This window comes from Seriola aureovittata, chromosome 19 (assembly GCF_021018895.1).
Source record: "Seriola aureovittata isolate HTS-2021-v1 ecotype China chromosome 19, ASM2101889v1, whole genome shotgun sequence".
Taxonomy (NCBI): Eukaryota; Metazoa; Chordata; class Actinopteri; order Carangiformes; family Carangidae; genus Seriola; species Seriola aureovittata.
The window spans coordinates 17,337,546-17,358,001 of NC_079382.1; the positions used below are offsets into that span (position 1 = coordinate 17,337,546).

The 20,456-nt window shown below is 42.7% G+C and overlaps 1 protein-coding gene across 4 annotated transcripts in view; it reads right to left on the bottom strand.

Moving 5' to 3' along the window:
* sipa1l1 (signal-induced proliferation-associated 1 like 1) overlaps nucleotides 1–20,456 on the bottom strand; it is a 73,308-nt gene continuing 52,852 nt past the window's right edge. For 3 of the 4 annotated variants that reach the window (XM_056405230.1, XM_056405228.1, XM_056405229.1), the window contains 15 exons: nucleotides 18,421–19,000; nucleotides 16,218–16,316; nucleotides 15,519–15,694; nucleotides 15,015–15,302; nucleotides 14,347–14,496; nucleotides 13,547–13,680; nucleotides 11,139–11,236; nucleotides 10,469–10,956; nucleotides 8,784–8,975; nucleotides 8,004–8,172; nucleotides 7,333–7,567; nucleotides 6,910–7,080; nucleotides 6,549–6,660; nucleotides 6,006–6,084; nucleotides 1–4,340 (listed from right to left, as the gene is read on the bottom strand). In XM_056405230.1, the coding sequence (XP_056261205.1) occupies nucleotides 4,197–4,340; nucleotides 6,006–6,084; nucleotides 6,549–6,660; nucleotides 6,910–7,080; nucleotides 7,333–7,567; nucleotides 8,004–8,172; nucleotides 8,784–8,975; nucleotides 10,469–10,956; nucleotides 11,139–11,236; nucleotides 13,547–13,680; nucleotides 14,347–14,496; nucleotides 15,015–15,302; nucleotides 15,519–15,694; nucleotides 16,218–16,316; nucleotides 18,421–19,000 (3,115 nt within the window). In that variant the 3' untranslated portion in view covers nucleotides 1–4,196. The remainder of the gene's footprint in view (nucleotides 4,341–6,005; nucleotides 6,085–6,548; nucleotides 6,661–6,909; nucleotides 7,081–7,332; nucleotides 7,568–8,003; nucleotides 8,173–8,783; nucleotides 8,976–10,468; nucleotides 10,957–11,138; nucleotides 11,237–13,546; nucleotides 13,681–14,346; nucleotides 14,497–15,014; nucleotides 15,303–15,518; nucleotides 15,695–16,217; nucleotides 16,317–18,420; nucleotides 19,001–20,456) is intronic. The other variant, XM_056405231.1, reaches the window with a different exon arrangement.

Here is a 20,456-nt window from a genome sequence, read left to right on the forward strand (position 1 = left end):
AATCGATACAGCATTTATTTATTTCAGAAACTTACTGTGATCACTGCAAATGTCTTTTTCATACCTTTACATTTTACAAAGACAATGGATCTGGGATGTAAACAGTTTTTTTTTGTTTTTTTTTTTTTAATTCTGCAAAACCTATGGTCCTCTTGAAATTGTGTTGTGCTTTATCTCCAGTCAGAGCTGATCACATTACTGCTTAGGTTTGTTCTTCCAACAGGAGGAAACACAGACAGACACACACGTCACAGCAGCGTGAGCCGCGACTCTGAGCTCAGCGTAACCTTCCTCCCCCTGATGCAATCACTGACCTCACAAGTTGTGCTTGACTGAAAACCAGCATCCCTACAGAACAAACAGCATCCAGCCTTCACTTTTTTTTTTTTTGTGAAGTGAATAAAGTCAAGCACCTTCCTCTGTTTGTCAGGAACTGCACTGGCAAGAAAACTATGGAGCAACATCTAGACAGAATATTGCACAGGAATGGACCAGTTCACCCTTCTTATATCCAAAACCTGTAAACACAATCCTTTATATAAAACATTGTGCAAAGGATCTCAAAAATAAGATATTACAAAATGGAACATTTGAACATCTGCACATTCACATTTCCCATATCCTTCTTAAAAGCAACAAAAACAAAGCGGAGGGAAGAAAACACACGACTTGCATTGAAAAATAACTTGTCACAAGAAAAGAACTGGAGCGGTGTTGTCTGTTTATGTCTTTGTATAAGGTTGACGACTGTATCTAACATCCAACCTGATGCACACTTTTAAAGATGCGAGTAAAACATCTGCACTGCACAGTTGAATCATTTGGCCATACTTCATTTGAAATACAAAAAACTAGAGCACTTTCCATGTACATTAAAATACGAAACATTACCTAATAGTCATCAATTAAGCTTCCACATAGTTCTGGATATGAAACCAGTGTTTATGGCAAACAAGTTACAACCAAAACTTTATGGATCAGGAACATTTCTGCCTATATAACTAATCTTTTTTTTTTTTTTTTTTTTTTTTAAAATTTGAAGGGTTTTTCACATTATCGCATGACTGCTGGACTGTTTTTCCCCGACTGGCCGACTTGTGAAACTGTTAAAACAAGCAAAATCATCTCACCAAGCAAATACTCACTGTCCACTAGTGCAGTTACCGTCCATGGCTAACAAGAGATTCTTAAAACAGAACCCACACGTCTACATCCCTTAGTTAAGAGTCCACTCATCTCCCTGCAGAACTGCAGAGCTGAATGTCAGTTATAGTAAACATCACATTTCTTTAGGCTTGTTTATATTTCTCTTTTACATTCAGACCGGGTGCCGTTTTTGTGCTATATGCTGCAGGGTTTTAATTGCATCGATTTAAGATGCAAATTTACTTAAAGAGTTTCAAAAACTGGGAATGCTTTTTCATCAAAAGGGCTTTGATGGTAGAAGACAGGGAATTAAGGCTTACACCACTACTGTGTAACAGTTTCAATGTGCACACTCAAGTTAGTGACCTGAAATAACCCCCCACCCCCCTCAAACACTCTTGTAGTCATGTTTGACACCTGGCTGAGGAAATAGCTCAGTGGCTGCTGCTTGTGTTGTAAGTAGCTTTGTGATCTGGGGTAAATGTTCTTCCAATACACTGTTATTACAGCAGCCAACTGGTCTGAATGATATACTGCATGTAACTGAATGCAAAGGCACGCACACGCACACACACACACAAACAAACAAACACTCTTCACACACTCTCATCCCTGTCATCAGGAGGCTGCCTGGTCTGTGAAAAATATTCATCTGAACGAGAGAAAATGGCTGAAGCCTCGCAGCAGATTCCCCGGACAAACATTTATGAGGCTGAATCTACAACAGTGAATATGATGCTGATGAACAATAATAGTGTTTAAAACAATAAGTTTTTTAAAAAGAGTGTGTGTGTGTGTGTATGTGCGTGCATGGGTGTGTGTGTGTGTTACCAGGTGTGTTTATTTTTTTCAGGATGAAGAAGAGCCATTCCCTTTTATCTGTTCCCCAGGTGCTGTTTCAAAGGCACGTCCCTGCTCTGCCTGGGAGTAAATGACCAAAATAAGTGACTGTAGGCACGACTGGATACACTGATGTACATTCACACAATGACAACACACACTCTGCCACTCGTACGGCCGGTACTGTAGCTCCTTCTGATCATGGGTATTTTAATATAGCCATACAAGTGAACTTTTGTTGAATTACTTTCTGAAAAGATCCCCAACAAAGACTGAACCTGAGCAAAACTAGACGTTTGAAGCACCGACAACACAAACACACGCACACACACATACACACAAGTACACCTATGGTCTGCTCCCTTTATCAAAAATCAACCTTTGATTGTCTCTCAGAGCTGGCTTCTGATTACTCTTCCTGTGCTGTGTGTTTGTCTGACTGATTGCTGAGGAGGCGTTGGAAAAATACAGAGTGACTGGCGGCACATTTAATAATCATGACATTTCCACTGGTCATCACTAGAGGGCACTGTAAGCAACACGACAGCAGGCTTGGGCATCACAAAATACAACATAATACAGAATAAAAAGCATATAGTCAGGCTTTAGCCAGAATTAAGAAAGAAAGCCATTTAAATAATATAGCTAGTGACCTTTTTCTTGAGGAACTCAACACTGATGTCAGTTGTACTGTACGAATAGAACAACTTATTTATTGGAATTATAATACAAGGAAATAAATTAACCTGGGAAAACCCTTAATTTTTCCCTCCCAAAATGTCTCTGTCATTTATTATCAGCTGGCTCTCTGTATTCCAGACAGTGACATGATGAGTGGAGTCCTCTCTTTCCTTTTTCCCCCAGAGCGTGATGTTCAGTGGAAAAAGATGGAGGTTCTTGTGCAGCAGAGACTGTCGTCTTACAAGTTTTACCTTTAAAACATCTTTTCCCACATCAAACTTCTTCCCAGAGCAAACTCTCCATTTTTTTTTGTTGTTGAGAGAAATACAGGAGTCCTGACTTCTTCCTATTGCTTTTAAGACACGTACAATGGACCAAAGTACTCTGGATATCAGTCTTGTTTTATGGCACCACATGCCGATGGCTTTTAAATATACTCCTCTGTCAAGTGTTGGCTTGTGCTGTTGAGACAAACAGAATCTTGTAATCCAGATCTGAGTGACACAGAGGAGAAGAAATGGAAAAAAAAAAGAAAAGAAAAAAAAAGTAGCTGTACAAATCCAGATTTTCCTCTGGTGCAGAGGCAGATCGACCTGCCTACGTCTCATTGGCTGACAGACAAACAGCCACAGTGACCGTTCAGAGAGGTTTAAGCTTTGAGGAGAGGAAACACAGACCTCTTTACTCTCCATTTAACATGTGAAGGAAATTAAATCTTCTCCTGTGTCCCTGTGGGCTTGTGGCTTTAGATTTATTATGAGTGTGTTAGTTTGTGTTAGAGCTAACACTCAGTGGCTGGCAGATTTGCTGCGTGTCTGACTTTGCGTGGCATTTCAGAGACTTCCACTTACAAGTCACCTGGATTGTCTCTGCTACCCCTCTGCTGTGGTGGGTTTGATTTGGCACAAAACACTTAAGTCACCTTTCAGGGAAGCTGGGCAACATTTGGGAAAAAAAACACAAAAAAACAATGAGGAAACAAAAGAGGCCAGATATCTATTGAAAGTCGTCTTAAAAAAGAGAAGCAGGTCCACTGGGAGAACGTGGCAGGGGGGTGAGGAGATTATTTACGTTCACCACTGGAATAAATGGAAGAGGCAAAGTCGACTTCAGAAAAAGGGAGGGAGGAGGAGAGCTTTCTCTTTGTTAGCAATTTTGCGAAAAAAGGATTTTGGCACAGCGAGATGAGAGGAAGGTCAATTCAGCAACGCTCTCGTGGTCCCACAGGAGAGTAGAGGTCAGTCCTTCATAATCTGATAAACGACGCCAATTTTTCTTGACTCTCATCCTGAGAAGTTTAACAGAGGGGTCTGTGGAGATTTGCGACTGACTGGCAATAAAACCCCCTGATATTTGAAGCCAATGGAAGATAGTGGGAGGGTTCAGCATCAGGCTAAATGAGTCTTAACAACAGGTCTCCACTTTTCTTGCCGACACCCCCCTCCCTCTGCGTATCCGTCCAGACTGTGTGTGCTGATGTATTGAGTTGTGTGCGTGCGTGTGTTCGAGTTAAAATGTGCAGGGGTGTGTCAGTTCATGTCGATGGTGTTGAAGACCCACTCTGTGAACTTCTTGAGCTTGGCAGCAGAGGTCTGGGACTCCTCCTGCAGTCTCTGGTTGTCTTCCCACAGCCTTTTGATCTGAGTCTGAAGCCGCACCTTTTCTTCACGCTCCTGTGAAAGATGGAGCAGCATGAATGAATAAAAACTACTTATTAAAATGCATTAAAACAAATGTTTTACTACAACAAAATAAGGAAAATACTGTCTGTCTCTAATAATCTCTGTTTGGTGTTTACATAAACAACTCGGGCCTGCAGACGGTGAGTCACAACTAGATAGAACTTAAGGGATTTGTGGGCAGATTTTATCAGTTGACATTTCGAATCTGCCAAAAGCACAACAAAAGTAAATCCTTAGTTGGGTGCACAAACATAAATATTGAGGCACTGGCATTTCGCAGTTTAAAGAAATCTCGGAAAACTGGAAAGAGTTGCTTCATGCAGTCTGTCAGCTCCAAGGTGACTGCTACTGGCTTGATGGTGGTTGCAGGAGGCAAGAGTGAAGCATATTAGTTTTTCCTGGTGTCAAATTCATCTATCGCTACTTTAAAAATAAAATATGTATTTGGCTCATCGCTTTCCAGCATTTCACAGAAAGCTCAAAGTTTAATCAGAATTGCATAAGAAATAAATCACAACCAGACTGCAGAAATTCTGTGGGTGAAAACTCTTCACTGCGTAGAGGTCAGACTTGTTAACTCTCTGGCTGCGAAGTCTGAACTAGCAGATAAAAACAACTCAAACCTTTAAAAAGGAACAGCGTGCCGTAGCAGCAGATGACCTTTTAGCTTCCAGTCCTCTCAGCTAAAGACGAGATGACGGAACTACTGTACATAATTACAAAAGCTGGATGAATTAAAAACAGTCCCTCGTGGTGATTTTATCAGCAGAATTTGGTGTTAATATAGATCAATCCGGTGTTGGGTCAGCAGTAGAAGCCGGAGCTGGTATAATGGTGTGAGGAGTGTTTTCTTAGTACACACTGGGTAAGTGTAGCACCAGCTGAACATCATGAGCTGGATAAACCTTGTTGCTCACTGTCTTTTACAGCCACGCTGGTTTTCAAACAGATAACTTCTGGCAGGATAATACCCTAAATTTGCTTATAAGAGAGACTCTGGAGTAGGTGGATGTGGTATTTGCAGCATGGTTGTGCCGTCATAAAATATGCAAGACTTGCTGACTGGAGAGTTAGCCCGGATAAAAAGTTGTTTTTGCCTGGGAACACAGTGGAAGTAACTGAAATGTAGACACAAACTAGAAAAAGAGTGTATGAGTGGATGGGAAACCCTTTGAGTCCATTAGTTTAAATGATTCTCATAAGAATACAAGAGCAGAGTTGAACTGTTCCCCTGCTTCCAGGTGATTTGAAGTAAGAAAACAACAGTTTGAGGGACTGCAGTGAAATCTGAGTCGACGATAATCAGAGGAGCAGAACCAAACAACAGAGGCGGCGCTCAACTGCTGACTGTGTGTTTTCTATTGAAGACGAAGTATTTATTTACATGCCCTGCTCCCTGTTCCACTGTAGGCAAATCAACTAAAGCTTTTTTAATTTTTCATCCTCTCTTGAACAGGAAAGGAGACCCAGAAAATAATCTTTTAGCACAACATGCTGTAGAGTAGAAATGTTACGGTCTACATAGAGAAAAATGGTCCTTTCATTTTCACGGCACGGAAATGAACTGAAACTCTCTGCACACATGTGTGTGTGTGTTATGTACTGTGCATGTGTCTACAGTGTGCATGTGTGTCATGTTTGTGTTTTCTCTCCCACCTTCTTCAGGTCCTCCTGGAGCATCTTCACCATGGCCTCCAGTTTAGTGACCTTCCTCTCCAGCCCTATGTGACCCTCACTGTGGAACGCACACAAACAAAGACCAATAATAACACATTGTCAAAACACTCTTGGTATTAGATAGTAGAATTATATTAAACATACATATATATCTAATCAGGGCTTTGACACACCCTGCAGAACCATGAATGAACACCACTTATAATATGTGACCCAAAAAGACATGAATAAGTGGCATCAATAAAGATAAAATATCACTGAGATGTGAGTCACTGAATTAATTTCAACTGTGTTTTTTTTTAGCAATAGCTTCCCATGATTAGCTTTACAGTTGAGTTGGCAGCGGGCTCACTTTTACTGTCTATAGATTGGCTGCAAAATCAACAAGCTGAGGCCACTTAATGTGTTTCTGGTGTAGTTCTTGTGAGTAAGCATTTAAGCCTTTTCTCTGTATCACTACTATGCCTGTAATTGTACTCTCACTCTCTCTCTCTGACGAGGTACTAATAGGGTAGATGTTACCTAGATGACGGCCGAGACAGTGGAACAGGCTGCAGCTCTATGTGAGGCTGTTGTGGACTGGAGGCCCCACTGCTTCGGTGGTTTGAATCCCCAAATACATAACTTCTCTGAACTGGAAGGAGACACAAATGGACAAAGGCAAAAACATGAAAAAGGAAAAATCATAAAGCTGCAGATCTAGAATTTAAAAGAAAAATAAATAGAAACATGCGGGAAAATGCAGATAAGTCTATTCATAGTGCAACATACAAACAGTGAAATGATCAAAGTCTATATTATAAAAGTTCTATCACAGGACTAGTGCCTGGTGCAGTACTTACTTAGTGCAAAGAAAAATAAGAAAAGGAGAAATTATTAATACCATAGTGTGTGTTTCTCTCACTCTCAAAGGTACTGGCCACATCCACCAAGTGCGTCCACTCTAGAGGGCTGTCCCTGTCTGAGGAAGGGAGGGGCATCAGCTCCTGAGGGAGGGGTCCACGGTGACGCTCCACCAAATCCACCAGTGATGTGTCGGATGCCGAAAGGTCACCTATAAACAGAAAATTATTGAGTTGTGGAAAGTATTGTATGTATTTTCTATTTCCTTAATGTATTTCCAATCAAAAGGGGGCAGTAGATCCACATCTGGAGCTTTAACAAAACTGGATCCATCACATACCCTGTCAGTTTATTTCAGTTATCTATTTATTTTTATCATCATCAAAAACAAACCACGTGGATTGGAATTAATTGTTGTGTCATATCACATCATTGGAAGTGAAGTGAATGAATGAACTCTTACCATGGAGTTTGACACCTAGCTTGTAGGAGGGCCGTCGAAGGGGCACCCCGCGGGTGGTGGGTGAACGTGGGAGGGTGGAACAGCTGAAGAGAACGTCGGCGCCGAGTGCCGGTTCAGCTACTGTGTCGCTCAGGGGGGGAAGGCGCTGTCCACGATAGATGCTCTCATCTGACAGAGTACGATGGAGTGAGCGACGGCGACTGAGGGGCTGGCCTGGTGGCGATTTCTGGCCATGCTGCACAGGAATGGGTGTAAGTGATGAGAAAGTGTAATATTACTAAAATACAAAATCTGAAACCATACATTGTGAGTGAACATCTGTATAGATGCCAGGAGCGTCAGTGCTTGTGGGTGTGGGAAATCTCAAGGCTACATCAGGATATCTGCTTACACAATTTAAAACAATAACAGTAAACTGAATTACATTTAAGATGGGTCTCATGAAAGCTGGTAACCTAATGGGGTTTCCAAGTAAAACCCTCCAGTCAATGTAATCAGGCTTTATCTAGCCCCATTTAAATAATAATAGATGTTCCTCATTTCTTCTTCTTTTACTGAAACATAAAAGCTGCATAAACTTTGTTATCAATAGTTAACTGTCCAATCATTTTTTTTTTATTACAATATGTCCCCATTAACAGATTGTCTGTGTTATATGCTTGCAGAAGCACCTTTTCCTTATGTCTGCGCGGTGGTGGGGGGCTGTCTGGGGCACTGTGCCTCTTCACGTCTTCCTCCATAGTAGATTTAGCATGAGGCTGGGGCGAGTGCATATCCCGCAGAGAGGGTCTGGCTGCAGGTGTTGGAACAACCTCCCCTCCACTCTCTCCTGGAGACTTCCTACACACACACACACACACACACACACACACACACACACACACACACACACACACACACACACACACACACACACACACACACACACACACACACACACACACACACACACACACACACACACACACACACAGTTAATGTGTTGTCCCTATATTCAAATAAAATGTGGATAAATAATAAGAGTAGAGTTCAACAGTAGTTTTTCATTGGCCAACTGCATTCATGTACTGCATCACTATTAGTCCCTTAGTGCAATACTCTCTTCAGCCACAAGGGGGTAATCAAGTAGTACATATATTATGACTACAAAATGACATCAATAGGGAAGTACTGTGGGTGGACAAGTAATGGGATCAAATGCAGTCTTATAAAGCCGCCCTGCAATAAATACTATCATTGTAAATCCAGTAATGTACTGTTTTGTCACTCCAGTATACATGTAGGGATACAGAAGACAAGCGAACTGCAGTCTGACATAACAACACAGCAAACTGTGGTCTAGAACGTTCCAGTAACACCTCTGACACAGTCTCAACATAAATGCAGAATGATAAACTTCATAAAATTTAGGTGTTATTGTGGCCTTCCTCTTTGTCTTCATCCATCCTTACTTGCGTGTATCTCCAAAGTCCACAGAATTGATGGTGGAGCCCGGCTTCCTCCAGCCAATCAGGTACTTGGATTGAGCTCCTTGACGAGGGTAGAAGCTCTTGGGCCCTGGGGACACTGAGGACTGGGATGAAGGAGAGGTGGCCGAAGATGATGACTCCTCTCTGGGGGAGCTGTGGCCTGAGTGCCTGGCGCTGATGGACAGAGGAAAGAAACAGAGGGACCCATCATGGTAAGCAACCAAAAACAAGTAAGCTTGGACGAGAGAGAGGATTATGATATAGCTTTGTATATATCTTACACCCAGGTCTGAAAACTGTCATCTAGGAATTTCCATGGAGGACATATATTACTGAGTTAGATGGAAAACTATATCAAGGTATCACCTGAGGTCAAGCCAATCCTGGCAGCCTCATTCCCCTTCCACCACTATGACAGAATACAAATGCAGCTTTAATGCTGGACAGATGATGCTCAGGTCATGAACTGTAATTCTATCTGAGCGGGTGAATTAAGACCTGCTCACACGGGAAGAGTGGTACACTGGAGTTCTCCCCGCTCTAGACACCAGTTCAGCTGTGAAAAGGTGGACACGTGTTCCACATTTCCTGAATCCTAATGTGGAAAGATAAGAGGGAGTTGAAATTACTCCTGTACTTGGTTTCCAGGAAAGAGAGAAGGGAAGTGGTCTAGTGTTTGTTCTTCTTGGGTGAAGAAATATTGGCTTGGGTAGTGAGTATTGGAAACATGTTGCAGAGGGGATGCAAATACCGAGATGACAAATGACAAAGTAAAAGAGGTTTAATTTAGGTCAGTTAAAGCTGTATGAGGCAACTTTTATTCAGTGAAATTAGATTTGCAGTTTTTCTTATTATCTTATGCTGATGGAAGTGTCTCTTATGGCTGTTTCACCATGTTTGTCTGCATCTGGCTTTAGATTTCAGCATATTGAGGGCATATGCTATTGGCTGCATGGGTGTGGCTAGTGGTCGGCTGCTTGTCCTATCAACGGTGACAGGGCAATAAGTAAACAGTAATGGTGGAAAGCCATAAAGAAGGAAAAAAAAAAAAGAGTAAAGCTAAGTCAGGAGCACAGAAGACCCACAAAAAAATCTAAATATCCTAAATGATTTGTTTATTAATACAGCACATTGATTTTGTTTGCCATCTGCTTCAGACACTGATTACCTAAGGCTCAGGCTAGATTGCATTTGTTTCAGGGTAAACAGTTCTTCAAGATGAGTAACAAGTGTTTGAGTAAGAAGTTGGCTAACTGTGTTTGTCAGGCCTCAACAATACACAATGTGTTTTGGTGAGGAACACTGAATGTGAACCAAAATCTTTTTGCTTTTAACCCTTAAAAGCAAGCAATATTTGCCTGTGACTCCTCATCACAGGCCACTAGCATCCCTTCTCTGACTGTTTCATTTGAATCATTTTTAAGGGGACATAAACTATACAGCATTTCCAAAGAAATAATAAAAATAGCAGAATTGTTTTTTCTTCTTCTGTCTTAACTTGTTAATCAGATTCCAACTCCTTAGACGGCCCCGGCCCCAGATCTGGAACCACTCCCTTAAAAGGATAAAGTTGTATACTGTTGCTCCATGTTTGGCAGAGATACACTAACTCCTCCTCCCTCTCACACAACCACTGAAAGATCACCAGGAAGTACACAAATACAGACCTTGAGTGCGAACCAGCATCACTCAGACTGTAGGTGCTGCTATCTCGAACTAGGAGATGAGTAGGTGGGCTTCGGCCTGTCCCGTCCAGGCTCCTTTCTCCCGGAGGGCCCGGGGACTCAGCAGCAGCAGGCGACCTCTCCAGCATCCTGCGGCCCCCCTCCGTGGGGCTGTGCCACGGAGACGCTGACCGCTCCCTGCTCTCTCTGCTTCCGCTGGGAGCCAGCAGGGAGGTGGCGCTGCCATGATGAGAGTGTGGGTGGGCGTGGTGCGAGGCTCCGTATGAGCTGGTGTCAATGCCACTGTCGGCCGACGCCCCTTGGAGATAACCTCCTCCTCCCAGGCCATTGGGCTCTGTGTCGCCCTGGTCACCGCCGGAGCCTCCGCCCACTCCCAGTTCATACCATTTATCACTGTCACTGTGGCCCCCACTGGAAGCTGTGCTGGATAGAGTGTTACTGCTGGAGTGACCAGAGTAAGGGCCGTCGGACTGCCAGAGCAGAAACAGTGGAAGAGCAAGAGGTTTCCATGTTAGTGATAAAATCAACTCAAAAACATCAGACTCGGAAAGTATTATTAACTGCGCTAACAGAATGCTAACTATGCTAACTTTAAGACTATATGCAAACAGAGATTCAGAAATCGTTTAAACAGTACTGTCAGAATTCTGACCTGGCTGCCCTTCTTCGGGGACAGGTGGATGACCTGCTCTTGCCTCTGGATGCGAGGAGCTCCAGAGTAGCCTTGACCAGACTTGGAGACTGGGGCCTCTGCAACAAACAGACCAATACACACAGCTGATGACAAACACATGCATAGACCCTGCGGTGCAAACAGATGACTTGTTGATGATTCGACAGAGAAGTTGTTCCCCCCTGCTCTGCTCATTTATGTGTGTTTTGCTAGTACAGCACGCCTGCTTCTAGGAGGCTCATGACACTGACATAGTTTTCATTCTGCCTCTGCCATCTCCTCGAAACAAAAACCCAAATCACTTGTCATCAAATGCAACATACATCAAACGGAAATGTATCCCCAGGCAGTGTCTGCTGGATTTGTTTGTTCTGGGCAAGCTGTGCCACGTGAGAGAATGTGTGTATGTGTCCTGAAGCAAAACTCGGGGTATAAATGGGACTGTTGTGTAATTGTCTAGATGTTATGCAACAAGACATACAGAGTAGGCAGCTAATGACCACAGCACCATGAGAGGGAAAGCTAAGGGAGGTATCATAACATCTGCTGGGCCTGAATCTAGTAATGTAGTGAACCAGCTCATATCTCACTAAGAATATTCATTACTCTGCATAGTTCTCTCTGCACAGCGACCCACAGGGTTTTCTGCACTAATTAGAGACGGTTGCACATGTGCGTGCTTGCTTGTTTGAGTGCTTGTGCTTGTGTATGCTCTACATTAGTCTACATGCTTGTGTGTGATATACTGTTTTGTTTCTTAAGAGTTTTGAGATGCGATTGATCAACCAGATGTGTTCGTATGCAAGGCCTGCCATTTCACGACAAAACAAAAGCATCAATCCCCAGCAGCTTGGCTTAATGTGTGCATTCCTGTAGGCTAGGTAGATAAAAGTCGCTGTACAATAATGGGATAGCAATTTTTTTGCATCTCACCAGCCAATGCATGAATTAACCATAAACCTGCCACAGGGTATCTAAAGAAAAAGCAGCAAATGCTGTGTTAAATGGTAGCTGCAACAGGAATTCTTGATGCAGTAATTATGTCAATGCAAAACCCTGCATAGGCTACATTAAGGTCTAAGTTAATGTTTTTGTATGACAAGAATTAAGAGATGAAAAGAGCAAAAGTGAGTCTTCTGCCCTCTGCATGACTTGTGTTATTTCTGGACAAAGCGTGGCCACATCATCATTGCTGAAGACTAGCGGGTCAAGGGGGTAAAATGGGAGGAAGAGAAAAGGACAGAACCCTAAACCACAGAGACAGCAAAGTGGACTGTGTACGGCTGGACACTTGGCTGACTTAGGCTGAGCTGGCCCAGCATTCATTGTTCCGCCCTGACCAATAAAGACTTAAGTGCTATAAACAACCACAAAATTAAAGACTGGTGGCCCTTCTCTGTGATTGTGGCGGTCAGAAACAGGTTGAGGACATGGCTGAAAGTAGGCTGGTCAACAATCAACCAAAGCAACATCCTGCTGGGATGTAGTCTTTATGGCTTTCTGAGACTGAGCTGGAAAACAAGAAGAAAACTCCCCAAAAAACAGTTTATGGGAGAATACTCATAATTAAATGAAAGCCAGTGTACAAGAGCATAAAAAGACACAAAGATACAAAGAGACAAACATAAATGTCAGTGGAGAGTGAGGAACAGACTGGAGGGAGAGAGGGAAAGAAGTAAAGGCACACAAAGAGTAGTTTGGCCAACTGTGTTGATAGGAAACAAAGAAATTGCCCCCCTCTCTTTCTCTTGAGAATAGAGAGAAAGTGACAAGAGACAAGGCTTTATATTATAATTGAGATCAGTGACTGACCCCCCCCCCATTCAATAATTCTCTCTTCGCTATTTCTGTTTGTCTCATCATCTTTCCACCTTTTTCGTCTGTTTGCAGAGACATCAAGACCTTCTCTGTGAAGGCAATATAATTCAGAGCTAGCTGAGTAGGAGGAGAAAGAGGATGACAGGGGGGAAAGAATGGGAAGAGAAGTGCTGTTTAGAAGAAGTGTGGATTCTGTCAGAGTTCGGATCTCAGCACTGGAAGGAGGAGGCTGCTGCAAAAAATGAGGAGGCACACACAAACATCATGTGCACACACTCTTCTGCATACCTGTCATCTCAAAAGTTTTAGTAATATGGATATATATTTGGATGATTTCCTTCCTGCGCTGTTACTCCCTCCCTCGCTATTCAAGAGTCAAACATCCTTACATTCCTCCCATATATAACAACATACACACACAATAGATGATGTTTATAAAACCAGCATGAGTAGATATATTTACATTTTTGAAAAAAATAGAATCTACTTGCAGTATCAATCCACTGCACATTCCTTTCTTACCAAGTTTTCTGTATTAGCTCCACTATTTCAACAGAAGATATATTCACCTGTTGACCCTCGTTCTGCTCCTCCCCCTTCCTCCATTCTTGACCAATTGGGAGTGGACTTCCCACTGCACCCGCCGTCTCCGACCACCTCTCGTCTCTCCGAAGACATGGGAGAATGGCGGCTGCCTGCAAACCTGGTATATGAGCACACATGCCCAGAATCAGAACGAATTCTTTGTTTTTAAAATAAGCTTATTAGCTTAAAATCAGTGTCTCCTCTTATTAAAAATGCAGAGCAAGAAAAGATAGAATAACAGCCTTTGAAAGATAATAGATTTTCCCACAGGCTGTAGTGGGTGGATGTAAAAGAAAAAAAAAAAGAAAAAAAAAAGACGTTTCCCACAGACAAATACACAAATTCTAGCACCTCACTCTCCTACCCTGTCATACACTGACACAACTGTCAAATTAATACATTTCAAGCCAGCTTTTGCTATATTGCAAATAATAAAATATGAATATGCAAATTTAACTTTCTGGGTTGAAATGAATAAATCAGCTTCTTAAATGCAGAGGACAACACTGAAAATAGTCTCACAAGATAAGTTCAGTCTTTCAAAAGATGAAAACTGACAAGTACCATTGCATTATAATGCATCAGCTACTGAGAAAAAACAGACATGTAATAAACATTTTATGGTTAAGAATAAGAAAAATAAGAGCCTCAAGCCAGCAGGAAACCTTTTTGTGAAACTGGGGGACCTTTTTTGCTTTTTTATATGATACATCAAAATCTGCATAAAAAATAATCCGACACTAGCCCAGAGACAAACACAACCCCCCTCCCTCCTCTTCCTTACTGCTCAGGCATGGACTTCTGTCTCCAGTGAGCAGAGCTTCCGGAGGCGTCACTGGAACAAGACAAGTTGCTTGGAGAGCTCCGATTGTGAGGGGAGCGACCCAACGCCAGGGAGGAGGCCAGGCTGTAGCTTTCACTGCCCGGAGACATCCTGGTGTACATACAATGACACATACACACAGGAACTGTGAGGATTTACAGGCGCATGGAAATGGAGGAGCAAAAGGAAGATGAAATAAACAAAGCAAAGCATTGTAAAAGTTAAAAGTTTTTCCCTTCAGAGGAAATTCCATTGATTGCTACTTTGTGATCCCAGTTCCCACATATTCTGGAGAGAAAAAAAATGTTGTGAATACTTAAAAGTTTCTGCTATATACCCACCAGCTGCCTTTTATGAGCTTTGTCAATACACTAGCATGCAGAATCTCATTTCACCTGAGTCTTAGAGGTGAAAATAGAAGCTGCAAATATTCATTATTTCGCATGAAAAAAAAGAAAACTGTCAAAATACCAATGACTCAATGATTACTTCACCAGCTGTGAGAGTTCTGGCCTTCAAAATCCATATTTTCCAGTTTGTACTCTCTTTTGGAAACCTTTCCCACCCTCCCCCCTACTATAAATGTGATTTTCCACTGATCCATATTTAAAAAGTGGACAGGTTCAAACCTTTTGGTGTCCAGGGGTCGACCATCACTGCTGACGCTGCGTGGGATGACGGCGCCCCTCTCCAGCCTCTCAGCTGACAGCGTCTTCCCCACAGAACTACCCAGGCTGATAGCACGGTTGGGCGTGTGGGGCTGTGGCGAGGCAGTCAGGGACTGCTGAGGGCTGCTGGACGTCCTCTGCCATTTGTTGTTGTTGCTGCGGAAGGGGAACTTGTATTCGAAGGAGCCACTATCGCTGCTGCTGCCCTTGTATTCTGACACAGGCATTCGATAGAGCTCTGAACAGCCTCTGTAGAGAGGGACCAAAGATGTTTAGTTAGACTCTAGTTTGTCTCACAGGGATTTCAAAGGTTTAAAATATTATTGTCTCCTTAAATAATGTGAATCCTGATGACAGAGTGCATACCATGGAACATTTTGGCACAAAAGAAGAGCTCATCTGTTTACCACCTCTGGAAAATAGTAATATTAAATAAGTGCCTTATATAAGTACCATCCCACCTACCTGCGTGGAGTGGCGTCATCATGTGGTGGGATGATAACAACACGCACTGTCACTGAGGTCCGCAGGAGGTCGATCATCTGCTCATGGGTCAGTGTTGCTACAGCAACTTTGCAGATTTCTACCAATCGGCTTCCCTGCCGCAGTCCTGCCTGCCAGGCATAGCCGTACGGCTCCACCTATAGTAACAAAATTTGATTGCATTACAGCTGAAGTGGTAAGATGCATAATTCTCCAAACAGTAATAAGATGGAAAGTCAAACTGTCCACATATGCCAATTCCTGGTTTATTTAAAAGTAGTTTTCTCCATTGAAAAAATTAATAAATTGGCATTTGTTTCTGCTGTTGTGTGACTGTGTGATACTAGCACATCTAATATAAGACACTGCACAACAACGCATGCAAGCAAATGACATCCACAGCCTGGCAGCTACACTCTTATGATCCAATCACATGTCTAAAATGAGGGAGAGCAATGGTGTAAAGATTTCTCTAATAAACCGGAGATAAAGCAGCTTCAAAGATACAGATCAAGAACTAATTCAATAAAAAAAAAAAAGTATTTTCACAAATTCATCACATTAATAATTAGACTACAACTAATAAAGCATATTCAGATGTTCTATGTAAACACGTGCTACCCCAATGATTTACTCTGTGGTACATTTTCAGAGGAACATTTGGGTTGTACAGAGGGATACCTCAGCCACGATGCCTTCATAGTTCACGTGGAAGCCAAGCTGCCCCAGGCCATTTCGACGAAGTGTCATCTCTGATGTCTCACAGCCTTTAGTCAGGAGCTGGACATCGGAAGGGCAGAGAGTATTGCACAATGAGAGTATGAGAGAAGGAGTGACAGTAATGATGGGAGGAGAGATGATGACAAAGAGCAAAAAGGGGTTAGAAGGGGGGGTAAAGGAAAAAAAGGGAAGTACAGAGAGAAAAAAAAATTGAGGTAAATTCATCTCATCTTCCACAACGTCAGTCAAATTTTCATAACAACCAAACACTGTCTCTGCGTACAAGTGGTTGCGGTTTGGTGTGCATGTCTATGTACATGTTCAGTGCATATGTTCACATGCTTCCTCTTAGGCTGAAGAGGAGATTTATTTTAAACAACTCAAGTGATCCGTTAGAGATTTATGGCCATAAATAAAGATGAATTAGTGCTTCAATGTAAGTGGCACACCTCTCACTAGATGTACGTGCACGTACATTCATACGCTTGACATATGACAGAAATGAAAGCAGATGTGTTTTTTTGCCATGACACTTCAGGCTGTGTTCACACAGAGATGCGTTGCTCAGGAGACCCGTTTTTGAACTTCATGTTTTTTCATGGAAGGATGTGACTCTTAGCATTCAGGAAAGGGTGGGGGAGCGCTGCAAAGCGGACGCTGTTCTTTCTCAAAGAGTGCCCGGTGAAAAAGTTGAAAATTGTTTTAATGGAGACACAGCTTGCATACTTGTCAAAATGCAAAAGGCTGCCAATGAAAAAACAGTCCTCAATCTCTACTACTTTTTCACTGTAGTCAGTCACAGGTGATCCGTCCTTCCCTCCCTCTATCTAGTGATACGCCTTGCATCAAGGTGCCTTGCATTTTTCTGTCTGAACAGGACGTTAGCAAACTGCTCTATAGAAGCCAACCTTCACAGGGAAGTGTGAATAAATCATGCTGCAGACTGGCACCTGATAGGAATTGTTATGATGCTCTCTGATGTTTCTGAATGTGTGTGTGGGAGAGGAAGAGAGTACAAGAAAAAAGGGAACGATAAACAGTAAACAAGAGGAAAAAAAAATAAAAGAGCAAAAGGAAGAGCATGAGCGAGAGAGATAGAGAGACAGAGACTTACAGAGAAGGAGAGGGAGTGAGAGAGAAAGAGACAAGTTCCATAAAGCAAGTCGCCCAAGGCCACTTCTCTTCCTCTCTCTGGCACTGAAGTAGTCCAAATGATTGAAGATTAACGCCAGATGCATAAAATGCAACATGAAAGTGATACACTTCTGAGTCCTGAGCCAAGTAATGATGTGTGTTTGTTCAAGTATGTTTGTATGCATGTGTGCAAATCAAAGATGGTGGACTCAATCCAGGTTACATAAATACATGATAAAAGCCATCGCACACACACATGCATGCACACACACACACACACACACACACACACACACAGTTTGAAGGTAGGGGGAGACTGGGGAAATGAAAGTATTCTAAAGCACTGATGATGACATAAGAAAACACCTTTTTTTCTAACCAGTTTCCATGGAAACAGCTAAGGAAGAGCTATCACCACTTCGCTGTATGTGTAGGTGTATGAACCATTAGGAGTATGTTGTCCAGAGGTGTTTCTGAAACTCCCTCAATAAGCTGAGACCAGTAATGAGACAGCAACTTGGCATGTAGACACAAAAATGTTGTCATTTTGGCAGACTGACAGCCGACGGTGAATAGTAGGAGAGACTGTGAGTGGGCCAGGTAAATGATCAATGGTATCCAGCAGCATTTATGTCCATTGATCTGCTTTCTCAGTACTTGCCTGCTCTATGTGAATGAATGTTTGTCACCTTTAGCCATTGTTTTTTTGTCTCATCCAGAGTCCTCTAACTACCACATGGAGTCTGGTACAATTTTGCAGCATAAGTGGTGCCACCCATTTGGTAATAGGGTAAATTATTTCAGTTCTCTTGGCAAATAAACTTGGCACCAACTGACCTAATTTGACTTTGAATGTGCAGTGTCCCAGCAGAGAGCAAAAAGCCCAGCAAATGTCAATTACTGATACAATTATGAAAATAAAGCAAAAAGTTACAAGTGAGAACAGGTTTTATAATTTCATTATCTAAGCATGCTGAGCACACTACCATCAGTCTCATCACAAATGTAATGTATCGGTGTGTCTTCTAACCTCTAGACGTTTGACCACTTCTTTGAAATCCTCAGTGTTATTACTGATACTCCTCAGAGATGCACTTTCTCCCCGCTCATAAAAAATCCGCAAAGACGCAGGGCTGCTCAGCGTCCAGCCAATCACGTCTTTTGTGGCACAGTTGAACACCACAGCCTTGGCATCTTGGTCCAACAGAATGAGAAAGTCATTGGACATGGCCAGAAGACCCTCCAGTTCCCCTCCAGTCCCATGATCCTCAGCGTGGACCAGCCAGGTCACCGCCCCCAGGCTGCGCAGCTCTGCCCCTCCGTACGGCCGGCTCTTCTCTTTCTTCTTGTGGGCCAGTGAGATGAAAGGAAACTTTCCAGAGGGGTCAATGGGCGTGCTGGTGGTGTGGCGCTCAGCCAGGTCACGCAAGTACTCCTGGCGTGTTCGGGTGGCCATGGCACGGAACTTGTGTGACTTGTGAGCGGCATTTTCTGCATTAATGACCTTGGCCAGCAGGAAGTCCCGGAACACAGAGGACTTGGGGAAGGTGACACCCTCTGGGATTGGGGGGCCGAATGAGGGCACGTCTTTGGAACGAGTGACCGCCACACTACATGGGGAGAAGTAGACCAGGAAGAAAAAATGAGACAAGAGGGGAAAAGAGGAAAAGTGGGAGGAGAGAAGAAAAGGATTAATGGTTAACAAATCAGTTGTTCCAGATGGGCCAACAATTTGGCAAATTTAGGCTGCTGGGTGTTTCTCCTCAGACATTACAGATCATATGGCTTAAATTCAATGTTTTATTGCACAGTAAATCAACATCCAAACATCCAAAGCTTGAAGGTTTAATGTCATTAAGATTTAAAAGTTAAGAAAAAAAAAATAGTGGCAGCCAGATTTGGCAACATAGATAATGTTTGATATAAAGCTTAATGCCGTTTGCTCACTCAAATATGGGAACACATAAAAACACAAAATCCTTGACTGGTATATATATTATATCTCAGGACACTGACACCTTTCCCACTAATAAATTTAGTCTGTTTTTGTCCGAGTTAGTTCCATTCTCCTCATTTTTCCTCTTGCTAAAATAATCTTTTTGGTTTCTGTATAATGTACTTCAAATGAGTCGTCTGCTGCTTTCTTTATTACCTCAAAACAGAGTTATGTGTCCAAATGATGTTCATAATAAGTATTAATGACTTTACTATAGCATGGAGGCTATGTGTACTTGCTGCCTTTTCCTTATAGCATGCATTTCATTTCCATGTCCTATACCTCCCTGTTTTCGCTGCTCCCCACCTCCCCTCTCATCTCCCTTTTCCTTTCATTAAGTCCCTGGAATGGCCATCTGAGACTGTTTGCCCTGTCTGGTATGTCAGGAACTCAGCTGAGCGGCCACGGAGAGGAAGGAGAGGAGAGGAGGAGGATGAGGGGAGACTGCTATTCGAAATCTCCTGCCCAAAGCCCCAGAAAACCCAGAGTGAGAGAAAAGGAAAATGTGGCTGAGAAAGGAAGAGTGTGTGGGAGACTGTGAGAAGATATGGGGATGACTGCTCATTGGAAAAAAAGAAAAGAAAAGACAAACAGACTTATGCCCAGATCTGAATCAGAATATCTGAGTCTGAGGCAGTTAAGAAATAAGGGCCTAAAGAGGACTATGTCTGTACATGGGTCAAATGTCCTGGTCTCAACCTCTTCATGACCAAATGAGCTCAATCACATATCTTCACTCAGGTGATAATTACCGGCTGACAAGAGTAGCACTGGAAGTCAGAGCCCTCAACCCACACACATCCCTGGTGACATGCATCAGCACACATGTTGACACCAGGATTAATCGCTTTGTCTAATAAGCATCTAAAGTCAATACGTCTCCCACATATTTCTAAACAAACCTTAGAGACAACCTGTCCTCACCGGAGACGTGCGACGTTCAATTATACTAACCGTCAAATTGTTGACACCTCATTTCCCACCTTTCCTTATTTGTGACAGATGCGGGTAAGAGAGGAAGCATGTTTTTTTTTTCTAGCTGAAATTGCCTTGGGAGAGTGAAAACAGAC